Source organism: Citrus sinensis, chromosome 3 (assembly GCF_022201045.2).
Source record: "Citrus sinensis cultivar Valencia sweet orange chromosome 3, DVS_A1.0, whole genome shotgun sequence".
Lineage (NCBI taxonomy): Eukaryota > Viridiplantae > Streptophyta > Magnoliopsida > Sapindales > Rutaceae > Citrus > Citrus sinensis.
In genome coordinates, this window is record NC_068558.1 from 29,440,628 (window position 1) to 29,459,325 (window position 18,698).

Consider the following 18,698-nt stretch of genomic DNA (forward strand, 5'->3'; position numbering starts at 1 on the left):
AACTTGTGAGGCTTGTAATTTGATCATTTCTGCATTTGTCAATGCATTATTGATTCCACGACCAGGCTCTAAAATCAGGTAAATGCTACAGTTGCCTGCAATTGATGAATATAGATCAGCTAATCCAAAAAAATTTTATTTTACTTATTAAGATTACGAATCCATCCGCAAGGCAGCTGTAAATAATCATAAAGCCTGACGTCTGAACCTTTTACATGATTTAGCATATTCAGAAATCAATTTCTACTTGAATGTATGGTAGTCATGCAAAATAGAGAAACCTTGTTATAGTGAATCTGTCAATGTGTATGGCACTGTGGCAGAAGTAAACAAAATCATACAAGCATGACAAAATATAGAATTAAAGATCATGATATGTGCCTATTAGATTATTATAGAACGAACCTACTGACAAGTGACTGAGCTGGAAGAAAAGGCCACCTAAGATGTGAATTTGCTGTTATTTGATTTGACTTTTCGGCATGGCTCTTGAGGTTTGAATCAGTCTATGGTGGCCAAGTGAGCAGGCTGATGCTGCTGTCGTAGATAGCTTGCTGCCCTTATTTACATTCGTCTTCCATATTACAGTAGAACAACATTGAAAGGAATGCACATAGAAGTAAGACGGTATTTCTTGTTCTAAAGGAAATTATGAATTTTGTAAAGGACGTTAGCAAATTTTGCTTTTGCTGGCTTTGTTACTGTCTTAACTGCATTCTGTTCCACGGTCGAAATCTTTCTACTTTTTGGCCCGACTGTAACAAGACAATCTTACTTCCAAGCTTTCAACTTTCCCCAAGTTCTCTGTCACATTTTTAATTTTGGAGCAGCCAGAGAGATACAACTTTCTAAGAGATCTCAAACCATTTATAGTACTTGGAAGAATCTCTAGATTTTTGCAATCTTTCAAATTCAACAAGACAAGGCCGGAAAGAAGTTCAATAGATGCTGGCAATCCTCTTATATCAGTTTCTTCCAAATGAAGCTTCAACAGCTGCTCCCTCCTTGAAGTTATCTCTCTCTGAATTTCAAAAGGCCGGAAGATTATAGATATTTTCGAGCACTTATGGTACTTGGAAGATTTTTGCAGCCATTCAAAGTCAATGAACAAGTCCAAATAGAAGTTCAATTGATAATGGCAGTTCTTTAATATCAGTTCCATCCAAAAGAACTTCCCACAATGTTTGGAAATTTCTTCAATTTCAAGCAACCAGAAAGAACAAGTGTCTTAAGAGATTTCATAAAAATCTTGCCTGTAAGAGTTGTAAGATTTGTACAACCTTTCAAATTCAACAAAATCAGCTTCTTTGAAGCAGCAAAGATGAGTGAATGTCATGCAAGCTTGTACATCCTTCAAGAATCAGCTCCTCCAAATTTGTACCCTGTGAAGTCTGGTGTCCTTATGAGGTTGTTGGAATGCTTGAGACTCTTGATTTTCAACTTGGTCAAAGGCTGTAAGAAACAAAATGGCACAAAAAGGATGTGCTTTTGTCAGCTTATCACATTACTTAAAAGAAAGCAAGTATGAAATTATCAATAAGCATTTACTGAAAACTATATCGCAAAAATGCTGATTTTATTGAGGAAATCAATAAAGTTAGTTGTTGGAATAACTAATTGATTAAATAAACACTGGGTTTGCACTATGTTTGTGTAAAATTCTGTTAAAGACATGTATACATACACTTCCATGGCACTGAAAATATGAAATTAACTGCCTCAGTGACTCTTTTAGATATATTGGATCAAAACAATACATATTGGTGGTGAAGGAATCTTAAAATCTGCTCACTGTTCACTAGATGAGTAACCTTAGTCTTAGAAAATCAATTTTTGGCAGTAAGAATGGTTACCTGTCCTTCAATTCCCAGCCAGAGATATTAGCCACCTCTTTAAAGCGTCTCTCCACTCTTGAAAGCTTCTTCACTTTCAGAAAAAGCTTCTTGAAAACTTCCTGTTTGCTTCCTTATCACAGTACTTGGTAGAAAATTGGAAATATCATTTGTTGATGATCACTTGTGTCCAACAATCTTAACAAGTTCATCCAAGCACCAAGTCGAAAAAGCATAGTTTCTTGAGAAAATATAACTGAAATTCTTGATTCTTCAATTGCTTTAAATAGTTCTGGTAAAATGGATGTTCCTCTGTCACATTCTGTCATTGCCGAATACAATGATTCATTTTTTATCCAAAAGCAGCATATAAATGGTCTATGAAATTTTTGCAGGTGTCCTTGCCTCTGAAGCTCAAGAACACATTGTATTTCCAATTACAGAGAGGAGATGGAACATAAGAAGAAACTCCCTGGATGCTCAAGATTCAAGCAATAACTGGATGCTCATGACTCAAGCAATTGATTCCACAACAAAGTTGCAACAAGTACCAGAAAATTGTCGCTTAAATAATGATAATCAACAAACAAAAACAGTTACGAAAGCAAACAAAACTCGATGTGGAGCCGAAAATGGAAAACCCACACTACCCGCAAATTTGCAACAAGTTCGAGCCTTGGCAACAAGAGATTAAAACTTCCTTGTAAATTGAATTATGTGAAACACTTATTACGTAAAATATGTAAAGTTAAACATCATTGAAGTACAAGAGTGAGTAAATATTAAAATGTAAGAAAATAACTTACAGCTTTGAGTGCATTGTTCCACTGCAAAATGAAGTTTTACTTGAATTCAATTAAGTTTGTTTCAAATAAATCGATAAGAGGATTTTACGCATTCTAGTTATTAATTTCTCCTATTTTGCTGGCTACAGCAAGTCTAGTCAAAAGTGTTCACAAAAGATAATACTAAAGGATCTGTGGTCTACGCTGGTGTTTCCAATGATCTTACTTTTTCTACCCAAAAAAAAAAAAAGAAGATAAAATAAATTAATTCAAAACAAACCTGAAGGTGACACAGACCAATTTGCCATTTGCTATCTTCAAGCTCCCAAACTCCAAGCATAGGTTTGTTTTGGACTGTTTAAGCCACGGTTGCCTGTTCCTCCTTGACAGACGCAAGCTGATGTTGCTGTTGAAGATAGCTGCTTGTCACGGGATGAGTATTTTGCGCAGCTAACCCGTGCGGCACTTAGACAACTTTGCCGAATGTTGCTAAGTAAGCCTAGAGCTTCTCGAACTAGAGAAGAGAGCAATGGAGCCGAATGAGAAAACTTATATTGCACAAAGAGTGATTACAATGCTTGAGTTGCTTACAAAGCTTGTTGTTGTGTTTGTTGGATACAAATGCCTAATGCCATCCCATATTTATAGGGGAGGCTTGCCAAGCTCTAGAGATTCTAGAGAATTCTACCACTTCCTAGCTATTTACATGAGCTGGAATTGTAAGGAGAATTCTAGAGTATTTACAAGCTTAATGTGCTAGAGTTGCCTAGAACTTTCCGGAATTGGGCCAAGCTAGCACTCTTGGCCTTGTGTTGGCTCTCTAGCCCGAATTTGTGGGCAATTGGGCTAGCGAATTGGGCGGTCCGCAACATGCTGCTCTTATTCAGTCTTCCATTGTTGTAGTACTGGTGAAGAAGGGGTAGAAAATCTGAGTCTGAGTTTCGTACCTAGATCAGTTCTGTTATTCATTGCTAGTTGCCCTCATCCACATTCTTGTTGCATGAGTCTGAATGATTCTCTCGAACAACATTGAAAGGAATGCACATAGAATTAAACAGTATTGCATGTTATAAAGGATATTATGAATTTTGTAAAGCACATGAGCAAGTGGGTACATCAATATCATAGTTTTGCGATTGTGCAGCATCTCTCGCTGCAATTTTTGCTTTTGCTGACCTTGTTACTGTCTCAGCTGCACTCTTTTCCACAGAGTTGAAATCATTCTGCTTTTTGGCCTCCGTTGTCTGCACCCAGTCCTTCACAAATTGACCCTATTGATTGATTGCTTTTGCTTGGGAAATCATAGAGTTGATGCAATGCAACACACCAGGTGGGATGCACTTTCCTTCTTGGGCATATTATCGAACACGTCCTGGGCATGAGAATTATACAATAATTCCTCCATAATTTCTCTTGAACCTGCCCTGCAAAATTCCATATAATCATTCCTTTGTCTATTTTTGTTTGTTCTGAAGCTAAATCAAGCTGAAATCGATCATATACATATTTTTTTATTCTTCCTAAAATCCTCAACATTCGCCCCCAAGCATTATAGCCTCAATCCCTAGTTTCAATTATTTAAAGCTATAAAAGTTCTCTGAAAATCACAGAAGTACATTTAATTATAGGTATATTATTCAAATCCTACACCTACATCCATGACCGATAATGGCTTGAAGAGATATTATCAATGGAGGATTTTATGTTAAAATCACAGAGGAAATAACAAGGAAGAGAGTGAGCTCAATAACACTTTTAACCCCTCACACTACACTTACAAACGGACACATTAAAGATAGCCAATAAATCAGCCCTGCTTTTATTTATAAATGCTGCTAACCACGGTTAACAAACTTGACACCAATCTAGACAGCTCATCAATGCCACGTCACTACCCTTAACTGGTTTCTAACAGATTTTTGAATAAATAGAATGTCAATGAATTACCATATGCGGAAAAAAAACAGAATTTGAGATGCATGCTTACTGATAAATTCAGAGAATAATAAATAGCCTTTCCCCATTATTTGAGTTCATCTTTGAGGGTGGTTCCTCATCATCACAGCAGCCATTCCACTGGCTTCTATTCCAAAACCATATTTAGTTTATTTATATTTATTTTTAAAATACAATATCAATTTTCGGTTACTGTGGTCAAGAGTATAATAGTAAAAGAAAATTTTTACTATCATAATGGAGGCATATTAAATTGGTAAAGCGAGGTACTTGCTAATATGCGTTAAAAAGACCAAAACTAATTGTTTGTTAAACTTCACTAACTTTCATATCCCAAAAATGGAAGCATTTTTAAATTGATCCAACCCAAAAATATCATTAAGAAGAAAAGGGGAGAGGACAAATGGCGGCTGCAGTGTGTTTAGGCCTTTGGGGTTTCTTTTTCCAATTTTTTTCTTTTTAAATTAATTAATAATCAAAAACTAATTATTTAATGAATTTTAAAATAAAAAATATCCAGATATGAGTTCTGGATTTCCGGGTTCAAAATACAACTGTCGGATCTGCATTGTTTTAGCATTAAACCCAGCTCGGATCATCCGAGTTTGTCCGGGTTTTGGTTAAGTTGCCATCCCTAAACCCAATGATGAAGCTTTGGATATCTTCTTCATCATTAAGGCTGAAGCTAATTATTTGACTGACTTTTTCATCATCCTGGCTGCCGCTTTCACTGGTCTCTGCTCTGTCATATTCATCAATAAGGCTTCTCTCAAACGGCGTTTTTGATCCTGAAGAATCGTGATGAAAGTCGTTCAAATTCCAAACAGGAATTGTTTTGTTGAACTTCTCCACTTGAATCTCGTTTACTGGATGGAAACCACAACTCACCTCCAATCCCGACGAAGATTCAAATGACAACACCCCATTATTCATTCCAAACAAATGTACATTAGGCTCATAGTGTAGCCAAAAATGTTCTGACACAGCCTGACCGAATTGCTTTCTGAACGTAGGAGTAGAAATCCAAGTATCACCGCCATCACATTTGATTTTGCAGTCCAGCTTATGAAGATGACTAAACCACTCTAGATAAGGAGGTGAATGCTTATGGACTTGAAAAACACAGCACATAGCATATCCCACAAGCTTACTGTTCTTATACGTCTTTGAAGACCTGCTTATTCTTATTGAAGAACCCTCATTATTACGATGCTCGAACCACTCTGGGATTTTACTTCCAGGAACAACAATGCTACAATATTTGTGATAATCTGACATATCCTGCAACCCCGAAAAAATAAATAAATAATATAAGAAGCCATACCATTGCATAATTTTTAATTTAGGCATAATGTTAGTACAGGTGAGAGATAGTGAGAGACTGACCTCATACTGTTCCATGTGCTCTTTCAGCAGTGAAAGCGCCAAATCATTGTTGCCCTGCAGTTTCACGCAGTCCATACATTGAATTTCAAAGTCCTTTAGCTTGTTTAATTCTAATGGATCTGACAATGTCTCCAATGAAGCACAACCATTTACACTGGCGATTCTCATTCTGGCTGGAAGTGGAGGCAGAGATTGAAGCTTCTTGCAACCATTCAAATTTAGGCATTCAAGCTTAGAAAGACGGCTAATGCTTGCTGGCAGCGAAACAAAACTGTTGTTACTCAAACATAGAACTTTTAACGAGCGTAAGTTGCCAATATCATTTGGGATAAATCCTTCCCCAAGATCACAGTCACTGAGATCCAACTTTGTTAAAGAGCACAAACCTAAAAGAGAAGTCAGCCTCAAAGCTACAGTATGTGAACTCCTCATTTTCATCGAATTGATGGGGAAAGGAAAATACGGTGATGATGATGATTGTGGTAATTTGCTTCCAAGAAAAGACAGTGCTTGATAATTCTGCATAGAAAAAATGGACGACACTGGGTTCCATAAAGCAGTTCCACTTGAATCAAGCCCCTCCAAACTTTCTACCCTGTCAAAACTCTCTAGCACATTTTTAGATTTGAAGCAGCCAAAGAGATTCAGGGTTCTAAGAGATGTTAAACCATTCATAGAACTTGGAAGTCCCACAAGATTTGTGCAGTTTTCCAAATTCAACAAAATGAGTCCAGTCAAAAGTTGAATTGATGATGGCAGTTCTTCAATAGCTGTTCCATCAAGAAAAAGCTCCACCAGACATTCCATACTTCCCACAATTTCTGGAAACTTCTTCAGCTTCGAGCAACCAGAAAGTACAAGTTTTCTTAGACGTGTTGTGGCAATCTTATTCGGAAGAGTTGTAAGATTGTGCAATCTTTTAGATTCAGTGAAATAAGGTTCTTGTGAAGCAGCAATGATGGGTGAATATCACACAATCTTGTACATCCTCTAAGATCCAGCTCCTCTAAATTTGGCAACCCAGTTAAGTCTGGTGTTCCAATCAGGTCATTGGAATGGCAAAGTCTCATGATTTTCAACTTGCTCAAAGGCTGTTCAAAAACAAAATCTCCACAATTATTCAAGGGATGAATCATAATACCATCAACACTTATTAACTGAAAGGATATAAACAAATCTTACTTTGATTCCACTCCAAATTCGTTCCATGCGGCTATAGCACATGTTAAGTTCAAAAAATTTTTCAGGTTGAAAATTTGCTGGCAAGGATTTGGAAGGATATCCATGCCATTCAAGATACTGTAATTCATTAGGGAGAAATTCAAGGCCTTCAGGAAGTTGCACATTACCAATTGTCAGCATCCTTAAGTTAGTCATGTTAAAAAATGCTTTAGCACTTGCACTCAAATGCGCATCATTATCTCGAGAAGAGTAATCAAGTTGTATGCCTTCAACTACTTCAGTCCCCTAAAAGTTATAAGCAAAGAATTAAGTGAAGAAACAATTTGAAGACCATTAAATCTTAGGACATGTTTTTGGCTTAGTTGCTTACCGTGTTTTTTGTCAACACATGATGTACATCTTCTTCTTTCCACAATCTGCTATGTTTCCCGGGCTCTTTAGGGGACTGTCTTTTAACAATTTGTTGACCCATTTCTTGCAACAAATCATGCATCCGTAATCTATTGCCATTAGACATTTCTATGAGAGATTTGTCAATAAGAACCCTTATTCCAATAACTGGATCAAAATCACAGTAATCAAGAATTTTTGTTACATAATCTCTTTTCTCCCCTCGATAAAAACATGCTATGTCGGGGAATATTTTCTTCTCTGTTTCTCTAAGCCCATCAAAACTTATTTTAAGTGTATCCAAAATTTCATTTTCTGATTCTCTTTCAAGTCTCTTTAGTGCACTTTCCCATTCTTTTGTTGTTTTACCATACAAAAAGGATCCCAAAACTTTGAGAGCCAATGGAAGACCACCAGTGTATTTTACAACATATTTTGACAGCTGTTCATATTCTTTCCAAGGCTGATTGGTTTTAAAGGCTTGTTTATAAAAGAGTTGAAGAGCTTCATCATCTTGTAGTGCCTTGAGCTTATGTACTTCATCTACTCCATGTGTCATCAACAAATGCTCATCTCTTGATGTTATTATGATCCTGCTGCCTGGACCAAACCATTCTTGCTTTCCAGCTAAACTTTCCAATCGCTTTAAATCAAATGCATCATCGATAATCAGAAGAACCTTTCTGTACCGCAGCCTACTTCCTATCATCTTGAGACCATCATAAACATTCCGTGTGCTACTATCTGGAAGCTTTAGTAATTTGGAAAGGAGTTGCTTTTGTAAACAGATCAGACCGCCTTTTTCTGAAATTCCTCTAACATTGGCAAGAAAACTACTTGCTTCAAATTCATGAGAACTCAAGTCATAAACAACTCTTGCAAGAGTTGTCTTACCTATACCTCCCATACCACAGATCCCAATCATACGGACACCATAAGGCTCTTTATCCATAAAAAACCTGAGTGTATTCCAGCATGAATCAATTCCTACTAGATCCTTAAAAATCTCAGATTTTGCAGGAATTTTACTTGACATCTCCAGGATATCCTTGACAATATCTACAATAAATTCTGATTCATTCCTGCAGATTGGAAGAACAAGAAAAGATTGGTGTTGTTGAATTAAAATTTGTGTGAACATGGTATCAAATCAATCCCGTAATATGTAGTATCCACACAGTGCTATATTCATTCATTCAAATTGAAGTCATTAAATGTGTTGATTTATCTATCTGTTCTCTTGTGCTTCTTCAGTCGCAGATATTCATTTTCAAAGCTATTATTTCAATTACATCATATGTATTAATAATTTCTCCTTACAATTCATTCTATGGCCTGCCTCTGTTTTTAATGTCTAAAAGCTCAAGAAATTCTACAATTTATTTGTTCCTCCGCATCATTCTTGCAACAATAAATAATCAAATCTTGTCATGTATATTTTTATTTGAAAAATCGCAAACATGTTATTTGTCGGAACAACTAATTGAATACATAAACACTGTGTTTCTGGTATAAACTTTTGTTAAAGACATGTATACACATACATGTACTATCAAGGCATTTTAAAACATGAAATTAACTGCCTCAGTGACTCTTTAAAAGTATATTAAATCAAATAATACATACTTGTGAAGGGATATTTTGATCTGCTCATTAGCGATGACTCATGCAGAACAAACAAAAATAAGAAGCCTTGGTCTTAGAAAATTAATGTTTGAGAACAAGAACAATTACCCGTCCTTCAATTCCCTTCCAGAGACATTAGCCACCTTTTTCAAAGCATCTCTCCACTTTTGCACCTTTTCTATATTCATCCTGAAAGTTTCTTCATGTTTAGAGAAAGCTTCTCCAAAACTTGCTGTCTGTTTCCTTACCACAGTCGGTTCGACATCATAGAAAATTGGAAAGATCATATGTTGATGACCATTTGTGCTCTCCAATTCAACAATTTTAACGAGTTCATCCAAGCACCAAGTCGAGTAAGCATAATTTCTTGAGAAAACAATAATTGATATTCTGGATTCTTCAATTGCTTTCAACAGTCCGGGTGAAATGGATTTTCCTCTATCAAGTCCTTTATCATCTCTGAATACAATGATTCCTCTTTGATCCAAAGCAGCATACAAATGATCCGTGAAATTTTTGCAGGTGTCTTCACCTCTGAAGCTCAAGAAGACATCATATTTCCAATGGGAGCCTTTTTTGATGTTCATGGAAGCCATTATATTTGTTCTTGAATATTTACATCGGAATAGTTTATCACTTCCTGCTAAAGATGTGGAACATTATGCCAACCAATTATATGTAAAAATAAATAAATAAATAAATAAAGATTGGATCGAAAATCATGGGCTTGACAAAAATGAATTGTGAATGTCAAAGCTGAAAATAGAAAGTCAATTAGTTAATGCGATCACTTAAATTACAATTACATATGAGCTAAATTGCTACTTTTAGGTCGCTTAATCCAAGAGGTATATCATGTTATACTTTCTTTACCAGAAAGAAAAATTCATAGTAAAGAAATTCCAAGATGTAGTGAAAAATTAATTTTTCAGACGCTGACTGGAGAATGAATATGCCGACCTCTATTTAAGCAAGACTTTGATTAGAGCCTCTAAGAGAACGCACAGAGTATCTTGAGCAAGCATCTAAAACAAAATTTAACAGTCAAGATTTCTTTCATCCTGGATATGCTAATTAATTCTGAAAATAAAATAGGAATTTGTATAAAAGATAAAACGTACAGCTTTGAGTGTTTTGAAGGCAGCTACTAATGATTGAATTCCTGTGAAGTAATTGATTTAAAGAAGTTGATCAGGCGAATATATCTTTCAAAGAAAAGCAGAGGATTTTTAGTTTGGAAAATAAGGAATCACAGAACTAGAAAAGCAAGTCTTGGTCAAAATAAATAATAATAATAATAATAACAAAAACAACAACAATCAGCAAGGAGATGGGTTAGGGACGTGACAGAACCAACGTGACAGACCCGACGAATCCGACCAGCGACGAGTGATAGAGAGGGGCTGCAATCGGCGAGGAATCCAACCGGTGACGAGCTGCTGAACCGACGTGATAGAACCGACGAATCCGACTGGTGATGAGCGATGGAGATGGGCTGAAATTGGCGTCGAATCCTTTTGGTGACGCGCTGCTCAACCAGAGAAGGTGCTGCAGACGATCGTTTCTTTGGCTCTAGGTGGTAGAGACGTGATGGGCTAGTGATTTCATGGCTTCTTTTTTTATTTTTTCTCAATTTATATTTTTTAATTGCCAAGAGGGTATTTTGGAAAAATTAAAAATATAATAGAAGGATCCCCTGTCTTACAACTAATGTAAGATATACCCCTCACATGAACAGTGAATAAATCCCACACATATAATATTTATGTGAGGAGATATACTTTATATTAGTTGTAAGATAATGTTTGTTATAATAAAAATAATTTTGTCGTTTGGGGAATAGGGTTTTGATGCCCAACCCCAATCAAAATCTCAGTAATCAAACTTTATTTTAAGTGGGTCTCATGCACTTTATTCCCATTTCCACCTTCAGTAAAACAAATAAATAACTTATTCATTCCCTTGATCCACATTTTACTCTCCAATTGATGATTTTATCTTTAGTTATGGATTATTATATTTGTTTAATGAATTTAGTAATTTGTTGAGAATGATGAAGTTTAATGATTTAGTGAGTAGTGAGGTTTAATTATTTTGTAACAGTGGTATTGGTTTGATAATTTGTTTAAAGTGATGAGTGCTGTTTGTCTAAAAAACTTATATTTGATTATTATAATAGAAAAAATTTAGAGGAATCAATTTTAAAGAACTCAAAAGTTTTGAAGCTATTTGTATAAATTTCTCCAACTTTAAGGGGCTGCCCGGTTGCATTACTATCTTAATTATTAATTGTTAAGTACATATATGAAATATGAAATATTAATTTTTATTATTGTTACTAAATTAAAATTTAAAACCTAGCCAGTCCAAGATCCAATTCAGCATGACAGGAAGCTCCGAAAACCTCGGAGCAGGAAAAAACCTTAGTTTCACAAGGGATTTTCCGCCGCCGTTGCAGGTGACTCGCTCAACAAAAAAGGCTCGGATGCGGGAAGAAGGAACATATGAGGATAATCCACAACCAGTTACATATAAGGAGACGTTAGTTGGACCCTCACAGGTTAAGGAACCTGGAGTTAGAGGAAGTGAGGAGGACTGGGAGTTTGAGGAAGGTGACATGATTGAGAATTGTGAAGGAGTAATGCCATCTATAACTTTCTCAGCCAGGATACAAGAAAAATTAATTCAGCCATGGAAGAAATCGGTTGTAGTAAATTTGTTGGGAAAGAACATTGGCTATAGAGCTCTTTGTGCCCGATTGGCTAGTATGTGGAAACCTTCGATGGGTTTTTCAGTAATTGATTTGGAAAACAACTACTACCTAATAAGGTTTCATGCTGCAGGAGATGTTATTGATGCTATGACAAAAGGGCCATCGATTATATTAGGTCATTATCTAACAGTACAGCCATGGACGCTTGACTTTGACAGTAAATTCACGGACTTGAATCATGCCATTGTATGGATTCGGTTGCCTGCTCTGGCTATGCATCTTTATCATCAGAAAACTCTACAAAAAATTGGTTGTTTAGTTGGGGAGGTCATTAAGTTTGACGACAATACTGAATTGTCGACATGAGGCAAATTTGCAAGAATCGCTGTCCGGATTTCCCTGGTGCAACCGTTAGTCTCCCAAGTTGAAATCAATGGAAGGGTTCAGAAGATTAAGTATGAAGGGTTACCAGTTATTTGCTTCAAGTATGGCAGATATGGACACCATAGTGAAACATGCAACGGTAACACAAATGAAGGGAATCCTACAGGTGACTATACAAATAGCCAAGACCAACAAAGAGCCGAGAAGACTGAACCACAGGAGAATAGAAGGGTGGAAGTTTCTCACCTTGAACCGTTTGGGCCGTGGATGATTGTGTCCAAGAGGGGTCGTCGTCTGAATGCTGGGAAGGAGAATGGGGATGTTTTTAATCGGAACAGGATGCATCAAGGTACTCATGTATCAAGGTTTCAAGTCCTTGCGCAAATCCCTGAGGAGACAGCTAATGGAGCACCTACAGAACCGCATGTATTGCCTGAAATACCTGGCCATTTCCAAGCTACCAACAGTAACAGTAACCCTAACACGATAACTTTTAGAGCCAACCTCTCAAAGAGTGCTAACCGATGGCAGCAAAGGAAAAAAGCTGCTATGAGTATACAAAACCGACCAGAGGCCTCCACATCAAACAATCCCTTTCAGAATACTAATTTCATCCAAGATCCTTCAAATAGCCTTACAAATGATGCCCGCTATAATTCCCATGCAAACCCTAGCTTCATCTTTCATCCTTTTACCCATGCAACTTCCGCTAGCCATACTACAAAATCCATCCCTATCACTTTAGACCCAACCAAACATACAACGGTATTCTGCTCTCCTCAGCCAAATACACCACCAAGGCTGAACAGTGATACGAATGTCTGGCCTGCAGCTACCCACCATGATCGACCTCCTCCACACTCTTCTCACCCAAATGATCCCCCTGATGATATGAGCGGTTCTATCACAGAGAATAATGAGAATGATCCTCTGGAACATGCATTAACAGAAACTGATGTAGTAGAAAATGGAATGTCTGAAGATGAAGAGTCTCTGGTGGAGGAAACGCCCGAGGAGTATCCAGAGCAACCTCATTGACAGTAGCTATAAAATCCACCTTTTTACTCGTACATATTTATTTATGTCAATATTAGTAATATTTTGGAATGTTCAGGGAGCGGCGTCCCAATCTTTCAAACGAGCTTTTGAGTCCATTAGGCAAAGTTACAATCCGGACATGGTTGTGGTTATGGAACCAAGAATTAGTGGAAGTAAAGCAGACAACTTCATTAAAGCAAGTGGTTTTAATCGCTCTCATAGAGTGGAAACAGTAGGATTTTCGGGTGGAATCTGGTTATTGTGGAGAGATCGTTTTGATGTGGAGATTGTTTTTAACCACAAGCAATTTATACATCTTAAATTTTGAGTAATAATGTATTGACTTCTTGGGTCACAACAGTGTATGCTAGCCCAGTTCCTGTTATCCACAGCGAGCTTTGGCACCATCTTAATTATCTTGCGGCTAACACGGATGAGCCTTGGATCGTTGGAGGAGATTTTAATTCAATTTTATTTCCAGGAGAAAAGATGGGGGGTTCGGTTACAACACATGGTGTTTGTAAACACTTCAGTGAGTGGTTTCATAATAATGGGATTCATGATTTGCAGTTTAAGGGTCCTAGGTTCACATGGTCGCGCGGATCTTTGTCAAAGCGCCTCGATCGAGTAGTTTGTAACAAGGCTTAGTTTCAAAGTATCCTAACGCTCCAATTCTTCATCTACCAAAAGTTGAGTCAGATCACCGCCCTGTGATAATTAGATTTGACCAACATGGCCGAAAAAGTAAGGATCTAAAGCCTTTCCGTTTCATGGCCACTTGGTTAACAGATCCGAGGTTTGAAAACTTTATGGAAAATAACTAGAATAATAATGTTTCTTATTATCAAGCAGCTTCGAAGTTTACCAAGCAAGTGCAACAATGGAATAAAGATGCCTTTGGGAACATTTTTCAAAGGAAAAAAGGATTGTTAGCTAGAATTGGTGGAGTCCAAAGAGCCTTAGAACAAAGACCTCTCCGTAGTCTATATCGTTTAGAGGATACACTTAAAAGAAAGTTGGAAGAGGTTTTGATGTAGGAGGAATTGTTATGGCTACAGAAGTCGAAAAGGGATTGGGTATTATTTGGTGATCGGAATACTGGTTATTTTCACCAAAAAACACTCACTAGACGACACCACAACAGAATAGATGCAGTCAAAGCAGAGGATGGTCGATGGCTCTATGACACAGAAGACATTAAAAAACAGGCTACCAATTTTTTCTCTAAACTGTACACATCGGAGCAAGGAGTGTATGAGTCGTATCACGTATGTGGTAGCTTCCCGCCAATTGATGAATATCGAATGACAAATTTAGCTAATGAGATTGAAGAATGGGAGATCCGGCAGGCCATTTTTAGTATGAGCCCTCTCAAGGCCCCTGGAGTAGATGGTCTGTATGCCATTTCTACCAAACTCAGTGGCATATTGTGGGTGAGTCTTTCTGCAAGGTAATCAAGGATGTTTTTTGATCTTAATATATTCCTGCCGAAATTAATAGAACTCTGCTGGTCCTCATCCTTAAGACGGAGAACCCCACTTCTTTTAAGATGTATCGTCCTATAAGCCTCTACACTGTAGCTTATAAAACGATCACCAAGATTATAGCTAATAGGCTGCAAGATATCCTCCCCGATTTAATTGGTCCTCATCAAATGAGTTTTGTCCCTGGCCACCATATTACTGAGAACATTATAGTTGCACAGGAGATTATTCATTCTATGAGGAGGAAAAAAGGACGTCAAGGCTTTATGGCAATAAAAGTGGATCTAGAGAAAGCTTATGATAGGCTTAGTTGGAATTTTATTCATGACACTCTTCAGGAGTTGAATTTACCGATTGTGTTTATTAATCTCATTATGGCTTGTATTACTACAGCCAGGATGAACATTCTCTGGAATGGTGAGCTCACCTAAGAATTCAGCCCTTGTAGGGGTGTTAGACAGGGGGATCCACTTTCGCCGTATATTTTTGTTTTATGTATTGAGCGCCTCAGCCATGGGATGTCGAGGTCAATACAGCAAGGCCAGTGGAAACCAATTCGGCTAGCGAAACTAGGAACCCCTTTAAGTCACTTGTTCTTCACGGATGATCTATTATTGCTCTAAGAGGCATCTAGACTGTAGGCTGGCGTAATTAACAAAGTTATGGAGGAGTTTTGTGTTAGCTTGGGAGCCAAGGTTAATAAATCAAAAACTTTGGTTTATTTTTCTAAGAATATTTCAGCGATGGAGGCCTCTAGAATTAGCTCTGAACTTGGAGTTTCAGCAACGGATAATTTAGGAAAGTATTTAGGTGTCCTTTTGCTTCATAATGGGATTTCGAAGCAAACATACCAGAATATTATTGACACGGTGGATAAACAGCTGTCTAGGTGGAATGCTTCTCATCTGTCGTTAGCGGGACGCATTACTTTGGCACAATCAGTTTTACAAGCCATTCCTGTGTACGTAATGCAAACCATCAACCTGCCAAGAAGTATAAAACTGAAGATTGATCAGTTATGTCAGCGTTTTTATTTGGAGTGGATCAGGCGAACACCAAAAAATGAGTTTAGTTAGCTGGGATATGGTTTGCACTCCAAAGTCTAAAGGGGGTCTCGGTTTTAAAAAACTGTAGATTATGAACCAGGCCTTCATTATGAAGAATACTTGGAGTTTGATTACCGAACCCACTAAACTTAGCAATCAAGTGCTGCTAACAAAATACGGAGTTCAAATGGATGAGGTTCCTACAAGTTTGCCTACTTGGTATGGTTCCCCTATGTGGAAAGAGATGGGTAATATTTGGGATAAAACTCGAGGGGGCATTCGGTGGAACATTGGTGATGGGGAGACAGTTAGATTTTGGGGGGACTGTTGGGTGACAAGTCTAAAGCCTCTAGCTGATTTTGTGACTCAACCAATCCCGAATGAGTTACTAAACAAGAGGGCAGTGGATTTTCTTGATGGATCTGGCAACTGGAATTGGCCTTTGTTTAGCCACTTGGTGCCGAGCAATGTCCTTTTAAAGATTGCTGCAATTCATCCGCCAACAGCTGCCTTTGGCAATGACAATTATTTTTGGGGGAGTTCAACTAATGGAATGTTTTCGGTAAAAATTGCTTATGAGTTGCTGGATGAGTCTAAGGGCGGTGGCTCTCAGATTGACTGGAGTTTGGCTTGGAACTAGAAGGGCCCTCAAAGCATACGTGTTTTTCTGTGGCTTCTTTTGCATGGTCGATTGAAAACTCGGGAGGAGCTTCATAGGAGGCATGTTACTGTTTCTATTTACTGCGATCGATGTGGAGGGTCAGTTGAGGATATCCTTCACTCTCTCTAGGATTGTGTTACGGCTAGGAGGGTTTGGTCTCAGCTTCTGCCGAGCCAGTATCATCCTAATTTTTTCCTTTGGCCGCTGAAGGACTGGCTCCATATGAATCTGGTGAGAGGTAATAATACTGCAAGTCAAGAGTACTGGAGAGTGTGCTTTGGAGTGACAGTGTGGCGTCTATGGTATTGGAGAAATGATGTACTCTTTAATCATGGATTGTGGGATAGCAGCTTTATAGTTACAGATATTAAAGCTCGGACGTATGAGATCCTAAGGTGTATCAAGCAACCTCTGAATGTCAAGCAGAAGAAAGTGGAGAAAATGATACGTTGGAGAGCCCCTAGTTGGCTGACTGTTAGCTTAAATACGGATGGTGCCAAGAAAGGTTTCGGTCAGACTGGAGCTGGTGGTTTGCTTCGTGACTTTAATGGAAATTGGATCATGGGATTTATAGTAAATCTTGGAACGTGTTCAGTCCTTTCGGTTTAACTTTGGAGGCTGCTGCATGGCTTGAGAATGGCATGGGAAAATGGTATTAGGCGTATTCAAGTTGGAGTGGATAACAAGAGTGTAGTGCAGTTGTCGACTATGGCTTCTGTTCCAGAAAATGAAAATGCCCCTCTTATCAAGGCTATTCGGAAATTATTAGAGCAGGATTGGATCGTCCAACTTGAGCATGTGTATAGAGAGGCAAATTGTGCTGCTGATTTTCTTTCTTCCTATAGCTTAAATTCCCCTATAGGCTTGCATGTTCTTCCTTCTCCCCCTCCTGGAATTGTTGGCATACTTTGGAAGGATGCTTATGGGATTGCACACTCCCGTTTAGTGTTGCTTTAGCTCCTAGAGAGCCCATTTCTAATCCAAAAAAAAAAAAAAAATTTAAAACCTAGCCAAACTTATGTTTAAAAAAAAACACATTACTAAATATAATCATGCTAATCCATTTTAATCCAATCTAATATGCATTCCCCAGTCCGTTTCCTCAGCACTCCCCATAGTTGGTTCGAAGGGCTGAGCTACGCATGACAGCTAGGGCTAGCCATGAAAAATTTTGCTTATTCCCCTTAAGATTTTATAATTTTTCGTAACATAAAGAATTTTTATTTTATTTTCAAGTATGTCTCTTGTTCATCTTTTTATTGGAGTTAGTCTTATTTGTAAAATGATTTAATCATTATTTATTAAGGAATTGAAATTATTAGGAGGTTAAAATGTTAGTATAGTTTTAACTTATTATAAAAAAATTATAATTTGGTCTAATTGAAAAGAAGTATGCCAATATATTATAACATTGTTACTAGAAATAAGTTTATAATAAGTGAATCTCGTACTTTTAATTAATTTATAATGCTAAAGATCTCTCCATTTGAGTCTCAACTTAAATCTCAATACTATGTGTTACTAATCTATTAGATGATAAATGTAAAATTACTTTTTCCTCTATTCTACTATCCAATTGATGAATGTCTCACCAGTTGGAACTCAAAATCAAATGTTAGTATCCCTGACATTACTCAATGATATAGTAACAATTAATGATATTTTCATAATTTCATAGTTTGTTTCTTTCACAGTCATATTTGTTCTTTCTTCTTTTAATTAAACCAAATTGTTCAAATATGTCATATTCTTCTATCACTGAAAAAAAGGAATTTTGAAAGAATTTTTTAATGTAGATTTTTAATAATTTATATTATAACCTTATTTGTTGCATTGTGATTTTTTATTAAATAAATGAATTTTACAAAGAGTTCGCTCTGGTGTTACTTGAGATATATATTTTTTATTTCTTTTATATGAACTGGTATTCACACAAATATTATACCATAAATTTATAAATTAGCTGGGGCTAATAAAAAATCTTAGGTCCGCCCAAATTGGTTCATCATCATAGAAAATCGGAATTTGTTGATGATGATGATCACTTGCGTTCATGCACTTAACAATCTTAGCAAGTTCATCTGAGCACCAAGTTAATTAAGCATAGTTTCTCGGGAAGACAAAAATTGAAATTTTTGATTCCTCAATTGCTTAAAATAGTCCTGGGGAAATTGACTTTCTTCTCTAAATACAGCAATTCCCTTTTGATCCAAAG

The 18,698-nt window shown here is 37.1% G+C and overlaps 1 protein-coding gene and 1 non-coding gene across 2 annotated transcripts; one reads left to right on the forward strand and one right to left on the reverse strand.

Moving 5' to 3' along the window:
• Positions 1-5,041: 5,041 nt before the first annotated feature.
• LOC102610485 (TMV resistance protein N) lies at positions 5,042-10,771 on the reverse strand. The gene is made up of 5 exons (XR_008053736.1): positions 9,266-10,771; positions 7,512-8,613; positions 7,142-7,426; positions 5,960-7,050; positions 5,042-5,854 (listed from the first exon to the last, which is right to left on the reverse strand). It is a non-coding gene; the product is annotated as a TMV resistance protein N (transcript).
• Positions 10,772-11,540: 769 nt separating this feature from the next.
• On the forward strand, positions 11,541-13,292 carry LOC107174900 (uncharacterized). Its single transcript, XM_052435905.1, has 2 exons — positions 11,541-12,180; positions 12,286-13,292. Exons 1-2 carry the CDS (start codon positions 11,541-11,543, stop codon positions 13,290-13,292), a joined length of 1,647 nt encoding a protein of 548 aa, XP_052291865.1.
• The last annotated feature ends 5,406 nt before the right edge of the window (positions 13,293-18,698 follow it).

Coding starts and splice junctions, on each gene's coding strand:
- LOC107174900 (XM_052435905.1), top strand. CDS start 11,541: ATGACAGGAAGCTCCGAAAACCTCGGAGCAGGAAAAAACCTTAGTTTC. Junction 12,181..12,285: donor GAAAACTCTACAAAAAATTG/GTTGTTTAGTTG, acceptor TGCAACCGTTAG/TCTCCCAAGTTGAAATCAAT.